The sequence below is a fragment of the Myxocyprinus asiaticus genome, chromosome 40, assembly GCF_019703515.2.
Source record: "Myxocyprinus asiaticus isolate MX2 ecotype Aquarium Trade chromosome 40, UBuf_Myxa_2, whole genome shotgun sequence".
Taxonomy (NCBI): Eukaryota; Metazoa; Chordata; class Actinopteri; order Cypriniformes; family Catostomidae; genus Myxocyprinus; species Myxocyprinus asiaticus.
The window spans coordinates 24,888,460-24,908,336 of record NC_059383.1 but is presented as its reverse complement, the minus strand read 5'-3'; the positions used below and the strand labels follow the sequence as shown (position 1 = coordinate 24,908,336).

Here is a 19,877-nt window from a genome sequence, read left to right as displayed (position 1 = left end):
CCTTTTTTTGGTACGATGATGTAGGGGCTTAAAAACCCCTTCTTCATCTCGGCTGGATGGACAGGTTCTATCGCGCCCTCCCGTAGGAGGGTAGCGATCTCCGTGCAAGGTAGCAGCGTTTTCGTCTTTCACCAAGGTGAAGTGGACACCGCTGAGCCTGGGCGGATGCCTGGCGAAGTGAATCATGCAGCCGAGTCGGACGGTCCAGACCAGCCCTTGCGATGGACTGGAAAGCGCAAGCTGGAGCAAAGGGAAAAAGTCATCGGACGTACCGGCAGGTGGGGCCTCGCGGCGGGGCAGAGCTCGAGGTGCCACACTACGTCGTGGCCATGCTGAGTCTAAGGACATCAAAGCACTTACCTGGCTCCTTGTGACCAACCCCGGAACAGCCTGGGACGGGGGAGGAAGAGGCCTGTCCTGGTGACCCGTGGAGACTGTCGCATCAGGGGCGGATTTGTGCCACAGCTGGGCGCTCAGGGGCGGGAGACCGCCGCTGGAGCGCCAAACCTGCCAAATAGAGTGGTGGACGGTGGTCGTGATGATGGCCATACACACCGGATACGTGACCCAGGGAACAAGGAAACCACTCTTGCTGAGCTCTTGAGAACTGCAGCCACTTGGGCATGCAGCGAATTAAATGCAAAAGGTAACAAAAACATGGAGATCTGCTTACCAGCTCCAGAGCAGCGGGTTTCATTGTCCCTGGCTCAAGGGTGCTTTGAAGCCTTTCATGGGTTCTGGGCGGCCGCGAGATGGGTGGCGTCTGCTTCCTGCGGTGGGCTGCACGCCGGGGCCGGGCCCGGGCCGAAGGGGCAGCTGTGGCGGAGCCGGTGCAGTCACCGCAGGGGGACGCCCTTGGCGATGAGTAGACGGGGTGCGGGATCTTGAGCCGTGCCGGGGCAGGATATGCCGGCTAGCATCCATCTACTGCTCTACCATCGAAAACTGCTGGGCAAAGTCCTCGACGGTGTCACTGAATAGGCCTGCCTGGGGAATGGGGGCAGCAAGGAATCGTGTCTTGTCAGCCTCACCCATCTCGACCAGGTTGAGCCAAAGGTGGCGCTCCTGGACCACTAGTGTGGCCATCGTCCGCCCGAGAGACCGCGCCGTGACCTCCGTCACTCGGAGAGTGAGGTCAGTCACCGAGCGCAGTTCCTGCATCAATCCCGGGGTGGAACTACCCTCGTGCAGTTCCTTTAGTGCCTTGGCGGACTTTCAGGAGAGCCATGGCGTGCAGGGCGGAGGCGGCTTGTCCAGCGGCACCGTAGGCCTTGGCCATCAGAGACGACGTAAACCTACATGCCTTGGACGGGGGCTTTGGGCACCCGCGCCAGGTGGTGGCGCTCTGCGGGCATAGGTGCACCGCGAGCGCCTTTATCCACCAGGGTATTGCCGAATAGCCCTTGGCCACCCCACCATCGAGGGTAGTGAGGGCGGGGAAGCTGAAAAGATCGGGACCGGGCTGTAAAAATTCCCTCCCACGACCTTGTCAGCTCTTCATGCACTTCCGTGAAGAAAGGAATGGGGGCGGGGCGTGGCTTTGAGTGGCGCCGTGAGCCCAGGAACCAATCACCGAGCCGCGAGGATTCAGGGAAGAGTAGTGAGTTCCACTTTAGCCGACGCTCGCGGCTGCCCGGGAAAGCATGTCGTCATCTCCGCGTCAACCTGTGACTGGGCAATCGACCCCGAAGGGAGGAGCCCAGCTGAGGCTTCTGACTGGACGAGCCTGCTCTCCGATGCTGCGCTCGAGAGCTCATCACTTTCGCGGGCTCCAAATAAGAGGTCGAACTCGCCGTGAGACGAGCCGGCGGACTCACCCGGAAACCCGGCGGAGGCGGTCCCATTGGGGTCCCCAAATCGCCCCCAGTGCTAGCCACGCTGGCCTCATACCCGTGGATAAAAGGATCGAGGCGTTCTCTGCAGTGCACCAGTGCAGAGGAGGGAGAAGCCGTCAGATCCAGCAGAGGAGAATGAACAGTAGTATTCAGCTCAGTGAGCATGACCGTTCGGCTCCGAAGAGAAAATCTGAATGAGTGGTTGCATACCAGCTCCTTTTATACCCGTATGACTGGGGGAGTGGCACCACTCGCCAATTTTCATTGGCCTTCTGTCAAGACCAGAGGTGTCTCGGGCTCCCAAGAGTGACCCCTAGTGTCACTACATCGACACCAACGTCGAGTGAGTGACAGATAGGGAAATTCAGTTTAAACGGAGTAGACAATCCCGTGCTTTCACGGCTACCAAGATTTTCGCTCAGAGCCAAAAAGAAGATCAAAAGAGCTGAGCAATAACATACTGTTTGCGAACATTTAGACACCAGCCATGATTCAGGAGGAGGCATTTAGAGGTACATTTCAGAGGACGCTCAAGACGTCCTGTAAAACATCAACTAATTACATTAAAATGTGTTATCAATGACTTCATGCCTCATTCTATAAGTAGAATTTACATAAGATCAGTTAAAGAAGTTGCATTAACCAGCTGATCATTATTTAAAGTAATATATATGCAGTAGATAATGTGTAATTTGTAGTATAACTTATGCATTTATGGCACTAATGGGCTAACACGGTATACGCAGCCATAATATGCGCTGCTTACACCGTTATTGTAATTTATGATGCACTGTTACTAATGTCTCTACACGAATGATCGTACAGATGAAGGTAAGTTTGCAACAGCTCACTAATAACTCTGCATGGCGGTGTGTTCACGTTGACTGATCTTAACTGACTGAATGGTATTTAGCTGTCGGCCTCAAGTAGATGGAGCTCCAGGTCACACCCAGCGGTGACATGGACCAATGGCAGTAAGAATGTGTTAAACCATCGGTAAAAAGTTTTCCTGAAAGTTCGCCTTAGCGAGCTGTTAGGAACCACCAAAACAAACTCAAAAAGGTCTTCTTTTTGGCCAGATTTGGTTCTAAATGATGTCACAACAGTTTGTTCTTCCATTTCATAGGAAGTGTACAGAGGCCTTTATGGTGCCTTAAGAATCAAAGTAATTTATACAGTATATACATATATATTTCTCTATACAGTATATATGTTTTCATGCCTTAAATGTGATTTTATTGTCAATGTACATATTCTTGTCTTATATGTGTGTAAATAGGATATACTGTAGCCACAGGACTCTATCCTAAAATGTGAATATATACCAGACTTGTGTTTTTATGTATAAATATGTAAAACTACCTCATGATTTGCCTAGTGTTTTTCAGATTTTTTTTAAGTTCTCCACTGACATTCACTTTTATTTCACAAGACACTCTAAGGACTTACATCTTCCGTACTATCGGACATCCCAAATCAATATTCACTGAAATACAGAGGACCTTCTCTTTGGAACAATCTACCCTCATTATTACAATCTGCATCTACATTATCTTTATTTAAAAAACATCTGAAAAGGACTCTAATTAACAAAGATTCATAACATTTTATTGATTTCATTGTTATGGATTTCAATTTTGGAGATTTTACTTCTATAGAATTTTTTACATTTCTATGAATATTGTATTTCTGCTTAGATCTCAAACAGAAATTCTTATGTAAACGGTACTTCTATCATCTTTGTATTGCAGCTTAGACTTGAAACTGAAGATGCACATTTTTTTTTTTTTTTTTATAGGGGAGGTATCTCTATAAGCCATTTTGGCTTCAACCCTCTCCTGTACAGTGTTCCCCAATGTTACACAAAAAAGTATAAAACCAACCACAGTCTTGTCACTTTCAGTTATAACACACCCAGCTCCTGATCTGTGGATATGTTGAATTGCTTTTTTACCTGACTGTGATCTATCACTGTTGTTCTGACTATGACTGCCTTATTTCCTGCAGCAACAATAACAACTGTATCTTAATGACAAGTCTACTTTATTTACACTTTGGAGTTAAATTTGATTCATATTGTCTTGTGTTCCATTTGTACAGCAAATATTTCTTAGTTTTGTGTGATTTGAGGGACCATCTATACCACGATGGATAACATTTCTTATCCTGTGAAACTGACTCTTATGGTGCCCAAAGAATCAAAGTCATATCGGCATATCTATTTTATTTGTTGTCTTGCCTTATACGTGCTTATATTGTCAATTAATATTCGCCTTGTTATGGTCATAATCATGGAGAAAGCTCTTCATGAACCAATGTACATATTCTTGAGTCATCTGTGTATAAATGGGGTTTTTGGAGCCTCAGGATTCTACCCGAAATTTTTGTCTGATATAATGCTAGATTCATATGTGATCTCCTCTCACATGTGTGCTCTCCAAACATATGTTATCTACAGCTCTTTATTTTGTGAAATTTCAATTTTAACAGTGATGTCTTATGATAGATATGTAGCCATATGCAGACCTTTAGACTATCATTCCAAATTAACTACATTCAACTGTTGTAGATTAATTATTTTATCCTGGATTGTACCCAACTGCTTTGTGGTTCCAGGAGCCCTGTTATCAATCTTGAGGCCATTTTGCAAATATCACATTGATAAATTATACTGTGATAACTGGTCAATTGTAAAGCTTTCTTGTGCATCATCTTTTGTTAATAATGTATTTGGATATGTCATTACTGTCACATTTGTTAGCTGTGCAGTTATTATTGTAGTGTCCTATATTAAACTGATCGCTGCATGTAAAGCATCTTTAGAGAATAGAAGGAAATTCTGGCAAACATGTTTGCCACATATATTTTCACTCATAAATTTCACTTTTGCTATGCTTTTTGATGGCTTGTATAGCAAATATGGTGTAAATGACATTCCAGAGAGCCTTCGTAATTTCTTGGCTTTAGAACTGGTTATTGTCCCACCTGTTTTTAATCCTCTAATCTATGGATTAAATATTAAGGCAGTGCGCAAAAGAGTTTTCCCTTCATGTGCTGCACCAAGAGTAAATGTTTCTCAAAACTCAAAGCTCAAAGCTCGCAAAAGGCGTAAAACTTAATTAGGTGTAAAACATGTAAAAAAAAAAATTGCAATGGCAGTTGGGTTTAAAAATGAATTTATAATGTATTTATAATGTTTTCGCAAGCATATTTCTGGTGTGATACAGTATATGTACAAACGTTCAGAAGGACGTAAAAGATTGAGTTACATTTGGCATAGTAGTGTCTAGATAAAAAACTTCTCTGATGATTTGTAATGGCTTACACTTGACAACATACTGACTTAAATGGGTATTTGTTTCTCATGTATGTTTTTTGTCTAAATTATCAAAATTAACAGGATTTACGGTACAGCATATGATCTGTTGTGTATCTAACAACTCTCTAAGCATGTTACAGTATTATCACTGGTATATGATCCCATGTTTTCAGTTTTACACTAAAATGTTAGAAGACTGCACATATAAATAACTAGGCTACCACTTGACTAATGCATTGTGTAAATAAAGTTTCTTGGGGTTACAGAATGTGGAATGGGTGTAAGGCAGAGCTTAAAAAGAACAATGCAACAACTTTAGCTGTATTTTATTTGTATTTCACAGCTTTTCCTTGCTTAAAGAAAGCTTTAACATTTGGGGATGTTGCTGATGCCACATGATGACCATTTTCTGTTAAAGTCTTAATTTCTTTTACGACTCATGTTATTTTGAATAAAAATGGTAAATTAACGTTTCTTTTCTATTCTAATTCAAGTCCAATCACACATTGTATTTTGATGACAGTATGTTCAATTTAAGTTAGCAATATCTGCAGTATGTTCAGTATGTGGGGGCATTAAAGGGATAGAAATTTCATTTTTGGGTGGACTTTCATCTATTACTCACCCTCATACCATCAAATCAATCAAATCAAATCACTTTATTGTCACACAGCCATATACACAAGTGCAATGGTGTGTGAAATTCTTGGGTGCAGTTCCGATCAACATAGCAGTTGTGACAGTGATGAGACATATACCAATTTACAATAACATCAAATTAACACAACACAATTTAAACATCTTTTATACACATAATTACACACAACAGTATACAAATAATAACATACACTGTACAATATACAATACACACTATATAGATACACATTATTCAATAAAAATAAAAAATAAAAATATAAATATATAAAAAAGTATATATAGTAGTATATATAGAATGTACAGTATTGTACTGTATTGACATTCAGGCTGTCGGTTGATAGTCAGTTGTTAAGAGAGAATATAATATAATAATAATATAATTTATGACAGTCCGGTGTGAGATATAAGAGTAAGGGTAATAAAGTGCAGTGCTGATGTATTTTGATCATGGGAGATCAAGAGTTCAAAAGTCTGATTGCTTGGGGGAAGAAGCTGTCATGGAGACGGCTGGTGCAGGTCCTGATGCTGCGATACCGCCTGCCTGATGGTAGCAGTGAGAACAGCCCATGGCTCGGGTGGCTGGAGTCTCTGATGATCCTCCGAGCTTTTTTCACACACCGCCTTGTATATTTTTCCTGGAGGGAGGGAAGCTCACCTCCGATGATGTGTTTGGCAGTTCGCACCACCCTTTGCAGTGCTTTGCGGTTGTGGGCGGTGCTATTGCTGTACCAGGTGGAGATGCAGCCAGTCAGGATGCTCTCTACAGTGCAGGTGTAGAACCGTGTGAGGATGTGGCGGTTCATTCCAAACTTCCTCAGCCGTCTCAGGAAGAAGAGGCGCTGATGAGCCTTCTTCACAACGACTTCAGTGTGGATGGACCATGTGAGTTCCTCAGTGATGTGGACACCCAGGAACTTGAAGCTGCTGACTCTCTCCACTGGTTCTCCATTGATGGTCATGGGACTGTGTTCTCTGTCCTTTCTTCTGAAGTCCACCACAAGCTCCTTTGTCTTACTGACGTTGAGGGAGAGGTTGTGCTCCTGACACCAGTGTGTCAGAGTGTGCACCTCCTCTCTGTAGGCTGCTTCATCATTGTCAGTGATCAGACCTACCACCGTCGTGTCATCAGCAAACTTAATGATGGCATTGGAGCTATGTGTTGCCACACAGTCATGTGTGTACAGGGAATACAAGTAGTGGGCTGAGAACACAGCCCTGTGGGGCTCCAGTGTTGAGGGTCAGTGATGAGGAGATGTTGCTTCCTATTCTAACCACCTGGCGTCTGCTTGACAGGAAGTCCAGGATCCAGCTGCACAGGGAGCTGTTTAAGCCCAGAGCCCGGAGTTTCTCATCTAGCTTGGAGGGCACTATGGTGTTGAATGCTGAGCTGTAGTCTACAAACAGCATTCTCACATAAGTGTTCTTTTTTTCAGGTGGGAGAGAGCAGTGTGTAATGTAGATGCAATGGCATCATCAGTGGAGCGGTTGTTGCAGTAAGCAAACTGCAATGGGTCTAGAGAGAGAGGCAGCACAGAGCAGATGTAATCTCTGATTAGTCTCTCAAAGCATTTGCTGATGATGGGGGTCAGAGCAACAGGACGCCAGTCATTTAAGCAAGTTATTTTTGATTGCTTTGGAACAGGCACAATGGTGGATGTTTTAAATCATGTGGGGACTACAGACAAAGAGAAGGAAAGGTTGAAAATGTCTGTAAAAACACCAGCCAGCTGGTTCCCGCACGCTCTGATGACGCGGTCTGGAATGACGTCTGGACCGGCGGCTTTGCGGATATTCACCCGTCGGAAGGATCAGGTTACATCCGCGACAGAGATGGAGAGTGAACTAACCTCTGTAGCTTCGGCCGCGAGAGCTCTCTCCATGAGGTCGGTGTTATTTCCCTCAAAACGAGCATAAAAAGTATTTAGCTCATCCGGGAGAGAGGCAGCGGTGTTCATGGTGGAGTTTTTATTCCCTTTAAAGTCCGTGATGATGTTAATTCCCTGCCACATGCTTCTAGAGTTGGTGGTGTTAAACTGTCCTTCAATCTTGCACCTGTACTGGCGTTTTGCTGTTCTGATAGTTTTTCGGAGGGCACAACTGGCTTGTTTATGCTCCTCCGCGTTCCCGGAATTAAAAGCGGAGGTCCGCACATTAAGTGCCGCGCGAACATCGTTATTTATCCATGGTTTCTGGTTCGGATAGATCTGTATTGTTCTGGTCGGAACCACGTCCTCCACGCACTTTTTGATGAAACACATTACGCTATCAGCGTAAAGCTCGATGTCGTCATCAGAGGCGGACCGGAACATCTCCCAGTCCATGTGATCAAAACAGTCCTGTAGCGTAGAGTCTGACTGGTCCGACCAGCACTGGATCGTTCTGAGAGTGGGTGCTTCCTGTTTCAGTTTCTGCCTGTAAGCGGGCGGAAGCAGAATGGAAGAGTGATCCGATTTGCCAAATGGTGGGCGGGGGAGGGATTTGTAGCCATCCCGGAAGGGAGAGTAGCAATGGTCCAAAACCCGGTCCCCTCGTGTGTTGAAACTAATGTGCTGGTGATATTTTGGTGTGACTGATTTTAAACTGGCTTTATTAAAGTCCCCGGTCAATGAACGCGGCCTCAGAGTGCGCGGTTTCCTGCTCACTTATAATCCCAGATGTGTATGATTTATAATCCCAGATGTAGATGTGTATGACACATCCCAGATGTGTATGACTTTCTTTCTTCTGCAGAATACAAACGAAGATTTTTAAAAGAATATTTCAGCTCTGTTGGTCCTCTCAATGCAAGCGAATGGTGACCAGAACTTTGAAGTCCCAAAAGGCAGTATAAAAGTAATCTATAAGACTCCAGTGGTTAAATTAATATCTTCTGAAGAGATATGATAGGTTTGGGTGAGAAACAGATCAATATTTTAGTCCTTTTTTAACTGTAAATCTACACTTTCACTTCCTGGTGTGGAAGTGACTTTCACATTCAGCCACCTACTGGTTGGGGCTGGTCAAAGGTGGAGATGGATAGTAAAAAAGGACTTAAATATTGATCTGTTTGTCATCCACACCTATTTTATTGGTTCAGAAGATATGGATTTAACCACTGGAGTCATATGGATTACTTTTATGCTTACTTTATGTAATTCTTGGACCTTCTGAGTTCTGGTCACCATTCATGCATTATATGTACCTACAGAGCTGAGATACTCATCTAAAAATCTTCATTTGTGTTCTGCAGAAAAAAAGTCATACACATCTGGGATGGCATGAGGGTAAGTAAATGATGAGAGAATTTTCATTTTTGGGTGAACTATCCCTTTAAGACAAGTGATAGAAGTGATGATGTGGACAAGAAGTCGACCAGATGAAGTCAACTGACCTGTTTCAGTAGGTGTATTCGACTTCATGCAGCGCTGCGCAGACCGATCGGTGCCGACTTGAACCAGCGCCACTGCCGTGTCATCGTTAAGTATGCCATCATAGTACCGCGAGAGCGATTCAAGAGCAGCTGCCTAGCACAGCCTCTGCAGTTGCTCCAGAGCGGCAGCACAAGCTCTGAATGATGACACAGCTTATTCACGATTGGCCAGACTTACAACGTTACAACGGTTACATGTGTTTCAAGGGCTGCATTAGCAATTGCACACTTCACATACTACTCTTACTACTTCTGCTATGTCAGTCTATGGCAGAAATAAGAGTAGTATATTAGTAGTATAGTAGTATAAACCTGCCATTACCAGTTTGGCAAAAACTCCTTGTATACAAGGACTTTCTCCTTGTATACCAGGAGGTACTGTATTAGGCAGCACATAACCTTTTCAAATGAACATACTGGTTATTTTATGTAAAATTCAAACCTCTGTCTATCTGAATTCCACTTCATCTATAATAAAGATGCAAACATTGCTTGATCTTCCATGACTGCAATGGCAAATCGAGAAGCAGTTCAATTCGAACACACCTAGTGTCTTCTTTTCTCCACAGCCGCCATATTTGTGACCATTAGCAGGAGGAAACAATGTCGGTGAATGGAAAAACATCCAGAAAACAATATCAAGAAAAAAGATGGTTTTGGCAAGATGGCAAGCTAGGCACACGTTTCGCTGAGCTCTGGCATATTTTGATATTGTATTATTTGCATTTTTCTCATCTACCACCCAAAGAAAATAAGTAGCCAACTTAAAAAGTTAGTATTGCTCCTTTTTTGCCAATTTAATTAATGTGTTACTGGTCAATTGTAAAGCTGTCCTGTGCATCATCTTTTTATAATAATGTCTTTGGATATGTAATTACTGTCACATTTTGTTGCTTTTCAGTTTGTATCATAGTGTCCTCATAAGGAAGATGCAGTCGAGGTACGATCCATGTGCAAAGCTTTAATAGACAAACTCGTAGTCAGATACAGGCAGGGGTCACACCAGAAGAGCAACAGGACAGGCGAACAGAATCCAATACAAAAGGCAAAGGGAGAATCAATAAACAGGCAGGGTCATAAACAATGTAGCAAAACAAACAGTGGAAAACGCTTGGAATCGCAGACTATAGAAGAACTGATGAGACTTCGCAGAGAACTGTAAGGGAAGACTGGTATATATAGCAAAATTCTTGATGAACAGGTGTGTGTGATCATGAAGATAGTGATGCTGGGATTTGTTGTTCAGTATGCTGAAGAAGTGGATCTTGTAACAGAAAGAGCAAAAGGGACAGGAACAGCTGATGGTGTGACATTACCCCCCCATTCCATCCCCCTGGCGAGTAGGGGGTCTACCAGGAGGTCTGGGAGCTGGACATGGAGGATGGCTTTGATGGAATTATTTTATTCCGTCATGGAATTCCGTGATTGGCGCCATTCTTCCAATGCCACTTTCATGGTGAGCAGTTCGTGGTTGCCAACATCGTAGTTCTGTTCGGCTGGATTGAGCTTTCTGGAGAATAATGCACAGGGGTGCATCCTTGGTGGATCACCTTGACGCTGTGAGAGGATGGCCCCCACACCCAGATTGGAGGCATCAACTTCAACAATGAAGGGTTTCTGAGGGTCAGGATGTCTTAGGATGGGGGCAGAGGTAAAGCACTCCTTGAGGTTCTTAAAGGTGGCTGTGGCCTCACTAATCCAAGTGAGAAGTTTAGGTTTACCTTTGAGCAGTGAAGTGAGAGGGCTTGCTATCATGCTGAAGTTTCAGATAAAACGTCAATAAAAATTGGCAAAGCATAAAAAGCATTGGAGCTCCTTGATGCTTGTAGGTAGAGGCCAGTTCAGCACCGCATCGATCTTGTCTTGTTCCATGGTGGCACCCTCGTCACTCAGCACATAACCCAGGAAAGAGACAACATTGATGTGAAAGACACATTTCTCAGGTTTGGCATATAGGTGATTCTCAAGGAGACGAGAGAGTACTAAACGTACCTGTTGTATGTGGGTATCCAGAGAGGAGGAGTAGATTAGGATATCGTCGATGTAGACAATTACACACTTATTGAGAAGGTCACGGAACAGCTCATTCATGAAAGCCTGAAACACTGAAGGGGGGTTGGCTAGTCCATACGGCATGACCCTGTATTCATAATGACCAGTGGTTGTGAGGAAAGCAGTTTTCCATTCATCTCCCTCTTTGATACGAATGAGGTTGTAAGCATGTCTCAAATCCAGTTTGGTGAAGATGCGAGCCTCACAGAGCTGTTCTAAAACTGTAGGTACTAGAGGAAGAGGATATGGGAATTTAACGGTGATTGCATTGAGGCCCCGATAATTGATACAAGGTCAGAGACCACGATCCTTCATTTCAACGAAGAAGAATCCAGCTGTGGTGGGAGATGTAGATGGTTGAATAAACCCCATCTGAAGAGCCTCTTCAACATAGGTTTCCATGGCCTTTGTTTCAGGCAAGGAAAGTGGGTATACCTGGCTCTTCAGTGGCTGTGTACCTGGAAGGAGGTTGATGGAACAATCACAGGAGTGATGGGGGGAGGGGGGTTGGGGGCTAAGAGTGGTAGCTTTCTGTTTATCAAAGACTGCATGAAGGTCGTGGTAGCAGGAGGGTATTTGGAAGAGGGGATTCTGGTCTTGAGGTTGTACCTTAATCAACAGTAGATTAACTGGTGTAGTAGGTGAGATGCGTTCAGAATGGCGGTTCAGACTCCACTTGATTATCTCCCCGTCAGGCCAGAAAATGCTAGAGTCGTTTTGCAAGCCAAGGATATACCAGAATTAATTGTTTCTTAGGCATGTGGGTGACAAGACACTGGAGAGTTTCGGAGTGTAATGCACCAACTTGTAATGTGAACGATTGAGTGATCTTCTGAATAGAGCTGGAGGTCAGCGGTCGGCCATCTGTTGCTGTAACAGATACAGGGGGAACACAGGGAATGGCTGCAATAGACAGGTGGTTGACAATCTGTGAATCAATGAAATTACCCACTGCCCCTGAGTCTATGAGAGCTAAGGCTTCTAGATGAGTGTGAGCAGTAATGAGCATCACTGGAGTAAGTAAGCTTCTACTGGAAATGTAGTTAGAAGAAAGTTCACTCACCGAAGTAGTTGGGGGTCAGGCTGGACATGTAGGGCAGGATGAGATGAAGTGGCCATACTCTCCACAGTACAAACATAGGTTATGCCTCATCCGACGGTTTCTTTCCTTTCCGGACAGACGTGTATAACCCAACTGCATAGATTTGGGGATAGACGCGGGCGGTGCTGTGGGTAGAGCCATCGAAGCATGTGGAGTATGACTTTGACTGAGATTATCCAGCCATATAGAGAGAAGGATGAGTTGGTCAAGAGTTAAATCTTGATCATGACTAGCAATTTCCGTTTGGAGGGAGTGAGATAAACCATTTTGGTAAAGAGTATGGAGAGGGACATCTGGCCAGCCAGTTTGTGCCACAAGGGTGCGGAAGTTGAGGGCATATTCAGCTGGGGTGGATTTACCCTGCTTAATATGGGTCATTTTGATTTCTGGCATTTGTCCATCTTTGGGGTGTAAAAACACATCCCTAAATCTGGACTTGAACACAGTGATCGAATCACGCAGTTCAACATTATGATTCCAGACTGCAGTGGCCCATTCTAGCGCTTTACCAGATAATAAGCCCACAATAAATGCAACTTTGGATATGTTGGTGGGAAATGCCTGTGGTAATAGTGCCATATAAATTTCACACTGGAGAAGAAAGCCTTCGCACTGACCTGGATCACCGTGATTTTTATCTGGAAGTGTGAGCCGCAGTGAGTGAGAAGCAGCTGATGTCATCGTGGGCATCGCACAACCGGCGGCTCTTCCATCCGGTGTCGGTGTGGAGTTGGTGGGCTAGCGGTTGAAGCTCCCATATGAGAACGGAGAAATCCCACCACCTCATCCATGACAGTGGACAGTTTTTCAAGCTGTTGATAATGTTCAGCGAGGAGAGATTTCTGAGATTCTTAATGAACAGATGATGAACAGGCGTGTGTGATCATGAAGAGACTGATGCTGGGATTTGTAGTTCAGTAAGCTAGAGAAGTGGATGGAACAGCTGATGACGTGACAGTCCTATTATAAATTGATCGCTGCATGTAAAGCATCTTTAGAGAATAGAAGGAAATTCTGGCAAACATGTTTGCCACATATATTTTCACTCATCAGTTTCACTTTTGTTATGCTCTTTGAGAACATGTATAGCAGATAAGGTACAAATTACATTCCAGAGAGCTTATGCAATTTGTTGGCTTTAGAATTGGAAACAGTCCCACTTGTTTTTAATCCTCTATGAATTAAATATTAAGGCAGTCCGCAAAAGAGCTTTTCCTTCATGTTTTGCACCAAGAGTACATGCTTTTCAAAACTCAAGGCTCAAAGCTTAAAAAAAGGAGTAAAACTCAGTGCCCAAAGTCATGAGCCAGTACACTGTACCGGCAACAATGACAAAATTATGTCACAGTACTGGCAGCAACTGTTGTGTACTGGCAACTTTTCTGTGGTGGTGGTATTGTCCCCCTGGATGAAGAAAAGCTAATTTCAAATCACTCATTGTATCTGATTTAATGACTGTATATTCAATATTCTAAGTTAGCTACAGTATATGTCTCTGAAATATGTTCAGTATGTGGCAAAAAAATGTCAGTGCTTGGCAAAAGCCTTCCCACTGACTTTTTTAAACAATAAAGAGATATTGCTAATTTTTTGTTAAATGTCCATTTCTTTTATGGGTCTCACATTATTGTTAAGACATTGAATGGTCTTTGCTTTTTTATTCAAGGTCACTTGTATCTGATTTGATTAGTTTATGTTCAATTTAAGTTAGCAATTGGTCTCTGCAAAAAGTTCAAGTAGCACCCCAAGGCAACTGATACAAGCGATGTGCAAAACTAAGTAGACTAGATGGATACAAAGATAGGGTTAATCTCATTTAGCTAACATCTATAGGAATAAGCAGTTTTGCTGAGATATGCGAGGTAGAATCATTGTACAGCAGAAGCAGTCACATTTTAATAGCATAACTATGTGTTCAATTTCACACTTTAGAATATATACTATGATCTCTTTCAAATATACTTTATAAAGGCATTTTTAACAGTGACTTGAATAATTTATGATATTAAAACTTTACTGAATGAGTCAAGTTTTAGTGAACATTTGTGAATTTATTACAGTGTCAAATAACTTTGTCCAAACAATTAAGTTACTTTTAAAAGTGTAAGAAAACCTGTACTACTATATAGTACTATACTATATATGTAGTTTACTTTAGAGAAAAAGCATGCAGGCCCAACAGCAGATCTAGACATTCCACAGATGTGAGACAAGTATGGGGCTCAGCTAAACTATTAATGATTGCAGAGCATCTGAAGAATACATCTCAATTCAACCTGCCCCTGATTATCACATGATCATGTAGTTTGACCAAACTTATTATTCTCATATGCTGTGTAACATTTTCATCGTTCAGTGGTAAGAAGCTAAACTTAGAGCTAGAGCTGGGCCTGGTTGGGAGGGTTACTTTTAAAATGTATTCCACTACAGATTACAGAAAACATGCTGGAAAATGTAATTTGTAACATAATCCGTTAGATTAGTTAAAGTCAGTAACATATACTAAATACTTTGGATTACTTCTTCAGCACAGATTTTTTTCACTTATTTTGATTTAAACAAGTTTATTACAAGTGAGAAAATCTCCCAGTTCAGTAAAACAAAATACACTTATATTAAAAATACATTCTGTGAAAAAAGCCTAAATATGGTAAGCAGTGTTGCTTTTAAAACAGGATAAAGTAAATGTATCTTGTTTGAAGTATTTTTTGTTATTTTTACATAAAAACAATACAAAAACAATCTCTTCAAGAATGAGATTTTTGCAGTGTATCTTTACTCTAATATCAAAGTTCTTACTAAAAAAAAACAAATATATGGTCTAACGTGGAATTTCTTGATAGAAAAAATGTTGTGCCTGGTTACAGGTGCATGCAAAAGGGCTAGAAATAGCATTTTAACTTAGCATAAAGCTAAATGTTCACATGACAATTTACTCTTATTTACAATTTAAGGGGCAGTGGTAGCTCAGCAGTTAAGGCTCTGGGTTACTGATCAGAAGGTCAGGGGTTCAAGCCCCAGCACTGCCAAGATGCCACTGTTGGGCCCTTGAGCAAGGCCCTTGACCCTATCTGCTCCAGGGGTGCTGTATCATGGCTGACCCTGCACTCTGACCCCAGCCTAGCTGGAATATGTGAAAAAGAAGAATTTCACTGTATATGTGCAAATGTATAGTGTGTGATAAATAAAGAAGAAATTATTATTTTTACTCAGACTTAACTATTTCTGCTGCTCTAACATAGATAAGTGTGTTTCAAACTTAGGCAACTTCAAAACCCCACAGAGAGTACACAACAAAATAATTTTCTGATTGTATAAGGATTCTCTCTATTATTGACCTGTTTCAGTGACGTCACTTTTTCCTCGCAGATGCTATATTTGTTACCATCAGCACGAGGAAGCAATGGCGGTGTATGGAAAAACACCCATAAAACGATATCAAGAAAAACATTAAAAAAATACCTTTTGATCCATACCAAGTCCCAGGAAAAGTGTATACAGGTCTGAAGTCAGCACAAATATTTCTAAATTTGACTTTCACTTATATTTAAATATTTTCTATCCATAATTCAATTCCGTACACCGGCGAGTCTGATGTGTGACCGACGAGTACACACACACCAAGCAGTACATCACCCTAAACATCTCTAAATCAGAAGTAACAAATATTTTGTGTTGTTTTCTGGTCTGATTTGGTCACAATATTACAAAATGTCTGTGATGATCCCGTCTGTATAAATATAAGAGCAGCTTTTAACTCTGAATACACAGAAAGCAACTGAGGAATTTTAGTGCACATTGTAGTCTGGTGGTCTGTGCTTCATGTTCTTATGATGTGTTGTTTATTGACTAACATTAAAATATACACATTAAATAGGGTATAAAGGACTGTATATTGACATTATAGTGCTTTTTATATATTTCAATGTGTTACAATTATGACATACCTTTATACAGTCTTGGTGTTATTTATTTTAATATAGCTTTATTTTTCCCAATTGTGATACAGAAAATATGCATGACATTACAACAGACATTTCTTTTATAAAAAAAGAAACTAGAAAACCAAGAACCCCAAAAAACAAAACAAAATACAAAAACAAAACAAAAAACATATGCAATCAAAACACACCGTACAGCGTGGATATTACATACATATATGAAAATTGCTGTACCAATCATTAGCGTAGGACCATAAGAATGGTATTGTAATTAATTTGTAGTAAGGGAGGGTAAACAGTCCAGAAAAGAGCCCCAAACTTTTTCAAAAGTCTCTGGTGTTTTCCTAACGCTAAAAAGGATTTTCTCAGGAGTGCTGTATGAAATAATTTTGTTGATCCAATGCCTTCTTGATGGGGGTTGTACAGACTTCCAGTTCAATAATCTAATTTTTTCCACAGCAGTTCCAGCCAGAAGCGTGAAATACTTTTTATGATGAGAAGAGTCCAATAAATCCGTATCAACCAATAACCAAATTCTAGTATCATCACTTATGCAGGAACCTATAACCTTTGAAGATACATCAATTATATATTTCCAAAAGTAATTTAATACAAGGCAATCCCTAAGCATGTGAAGTAAATCACCTTCAGATGGTGAAGTCCCACTCTACAGGGTCATATGTACAGGCAAGATCTCTTTCCCATTTCTGTTTCAAGGTTATGCTGTCAATGGCTTAAAATGATTTGTTACTGTACTGTAGATTACAGAAGTAATTCCTCTTGGGGATGACATACTCTTGTTAAACATAATGCTTTCAGGCGTCAACAGTGCTGGAATATCTGGAAATATCTGGGGAGTGATCTCTTTCACCCAATGTCTGATTTGCAGATATTTAAAGAAATTATGTTTTGGAATTTTATATGTCTGAGATAGCAGATCAAAATTCATTAAGGAATCATTAGCGTACAGGTCCCCCACCACCTTTATACTTTTACTTGTCCATGCCTTTAGGGTACTATCAGCAATACCAACAGGTATAGTGGGTGTGTGTCTGAGCGGAGTTACACTAAGGCCAAGTAATTGATGCGATTCCAACCAAGCAGAGAAAGTATGAAGTATCACAGGATTCTTAGTGAATTTAGACAAGCTTCCTTTTGACCTCAAAAAGGGAACAACCCTTAGTGGAATGGAATTCAACTCCCACTGTTCTACTGATGTCCAGCCAATATCAGCCCTATCAGAGTGCAACCAGATCCATACTGGGTGAAATTGTGAAGCTAAATAGTAGTGTCTAAAATTAGGGAGGTTCAACCCACCTTTATTATATGGTGCTTTAAGTTTGAGAACTTTCACTCTAGGGTTTTTACCTTTCCAAAGAAAGCAGGAGAGCATCTTATTAAGTTCCTTAAAATAAGACTTAGGAATTTTCAAGGGGAGACATTGAAACTTATGCATATATTTAGGTAAGATGTTAATTTTAATAACATTGATTCTTCCAATTAATGATAAGGGTGATTCTTTCCATTTTTGCGTATCTCCTTTTACTCTGTCAAGTAGTGTGGAATAATTGTTCCCTATCTGTCACTCACTCGACGTTGTGTCGATGTAGTGACACCAGGGGTCACTCTTGGGAGCCTGAAACACATTCTTTGATAAAAGGCCAATGAAAATTGGCGAGTGGTATTTGCATGCCATATGGGTATAAAAGGAGCTGGTATGCAACCACTCATTCAGATTTTCTCTTCGGAGCCGAACGGTCATGCTCATTGAGCTGAATTCTCATGACTGTTCATTCACCTCTGCTGGATCTGACGGCGCATTTCAGCAGTTTCTCCCTCCTCTGCAGTGGTGCACTGCAGAGAACACCCCTGGGCGCTTCGGCAGAAAAAAGAGACGCGTCTTTTTAAAGATGACTTTCCAATTGTGTGTTATTCCTGGTTGCGGTCGTTACCTCTCAACTTCAGACGGTCACGATCACTGTCTTTCGTAAGAAAGCAAGCCACCCCAGCGGCTCCCCGCCTCAGTCCTTCTACCTATGGTTTGAGGCCAGCGTGGCTAGCACTGGGGGCGATTTGGAGACTCCAATGGGATCGCCTCCGCCGGGTATCCCCCCACAGACCTCCCATTCCCCAGCATGCTCGTCTGCTTGTCCAGTCAGATGCAGAAGCCTCAGCTGGGCTCCCCCCTTCGGGGTCGATTGCCCAGTCACAGGCTGATGCAGAGATGATGTACATGCTTTCCCGGGCGGCCGCGAGCATTGGGCTGGAGTGGAACCCTCCACTCTCCCCTGAACCCTCGTGGCTCGATAATTGGTCCCTGGGCTCGAGGCGCCGCTCAAAGCAGCCACGCCCTGCTCCGGTGCCTTTCTTCCCGGAAGTGCACGAGGAGCTGACAAAATCGTGGGAGGCACCTTTTACTGCCCGGTCCCGATTTCTCAGTTCCCCCGCCCTCACTGCTCTCGATGGCGGGACGGCCATGGGCTACACGGCAATTCCCCCGGTGGATAAGGTGCTCGCGGTGCACCTATGCCCGCAGAGCGCCGCCACTTGGCGCGGACACCCAAAGCTCCCGTCCAAGCCCTGTAGGAACACGTTGTCCCTGACGGCCAAAGCCTACAGCGCTGCTGGACAAGCTGCCTCTGCCCTGCACGCCATGGCTCTCCTGCAGGTCCACCAAGCCAAGGCGCTAAAAGAACTGCACAAGGGTAGTTCCACCCCAGATCTGATGCAGGAACTGCGCTCGGCGACCGACCTCGCTTTCCGAGCGACGAAGGTCACGGCGCGGTCTCTCGGGCGAACGATGTCCACATTAGTGGTCCAGGAGCGCCACCTTTGGCCCAACCTGGCCGAGATGGGTGAGGCCAACAAGACATGGTTCCTTGCTGCCCCCATCTCCCAGGCTGGCCTATTCGGCGACACCGTCGAGGACTTTGCCTAGCAGTTCTCGACAGTGAAGCAGCAGATGGAGGCTATCCGGCATATCCTGCCCCGGCGTGGCTCAAGATCCCGCACCCTGTCTGCTCGTCACCAAGGGCGTCCCCTTGCGGTGACTGCACTGGCTCCGCCGCAGCCCGCCCCTTCGGCCCGGCCCCGTCATGGAACCCACCGCAGGAAGCAGACGCCACCCGTCTCACAGCCGGCTGCTAAGAACCCACGAAGGTCGTCAAAGCGCCCCTGAGACGGGCGACCCAGGGTCGATGAAACCAACTGCATTGGAGCTGGTAGTAAGACCACTCCATCCCCCGGTGGAGGGCCAGGTGGAGAATCTTTTGTTGCCTTTTTCTTTGATTTTGCCGCATGCCCAAGTGTCTGCGGTACCCAACAGTTCAGCAAAAGTGCGGTTTCCTCCTTCCCTGGGTCACATACCCAGTATGCACGGTCGACATCACGACGGGTTTTTCCTTGCAGGATTGGTGCTCCAGCGGTGGTCTCCCCGCCCCTGCGCGCCCAGCTGTGGCACACATCCACCCCCGATGTGACAGTCTCCACAGGTTGCGAGGACAGGCCTCTTCCTCCCCCATCCCAGGCTGTTCCGGGGGTGGTCACAAGGAGCCAGGTAAGT

General features: G+C 43.6%; 1 protein-coding gene across 1 annotated transcript; it reads left to right on the top strand.

The window, feature by feature from the left end:
- The first annotated feature begins 3,982 nt into the window (after nucleotides 1-3,982).
- Nucleotides 3,983-4,954, top strand: LOC127430919 (olfactory receptor 14J1-like). Its single transcript, XM_051681060.1, has one exon. The coding sequence runs from the start codon at nucleotides 3,983-3,985 to the stop codon at nucleotides 4,952-4,954; it is 972 nt and encodes a 323-aa protein (XP_051537020.1).
- Nucleotides 4,955-19,877: the final 14,923 nt, after the last annotated feature.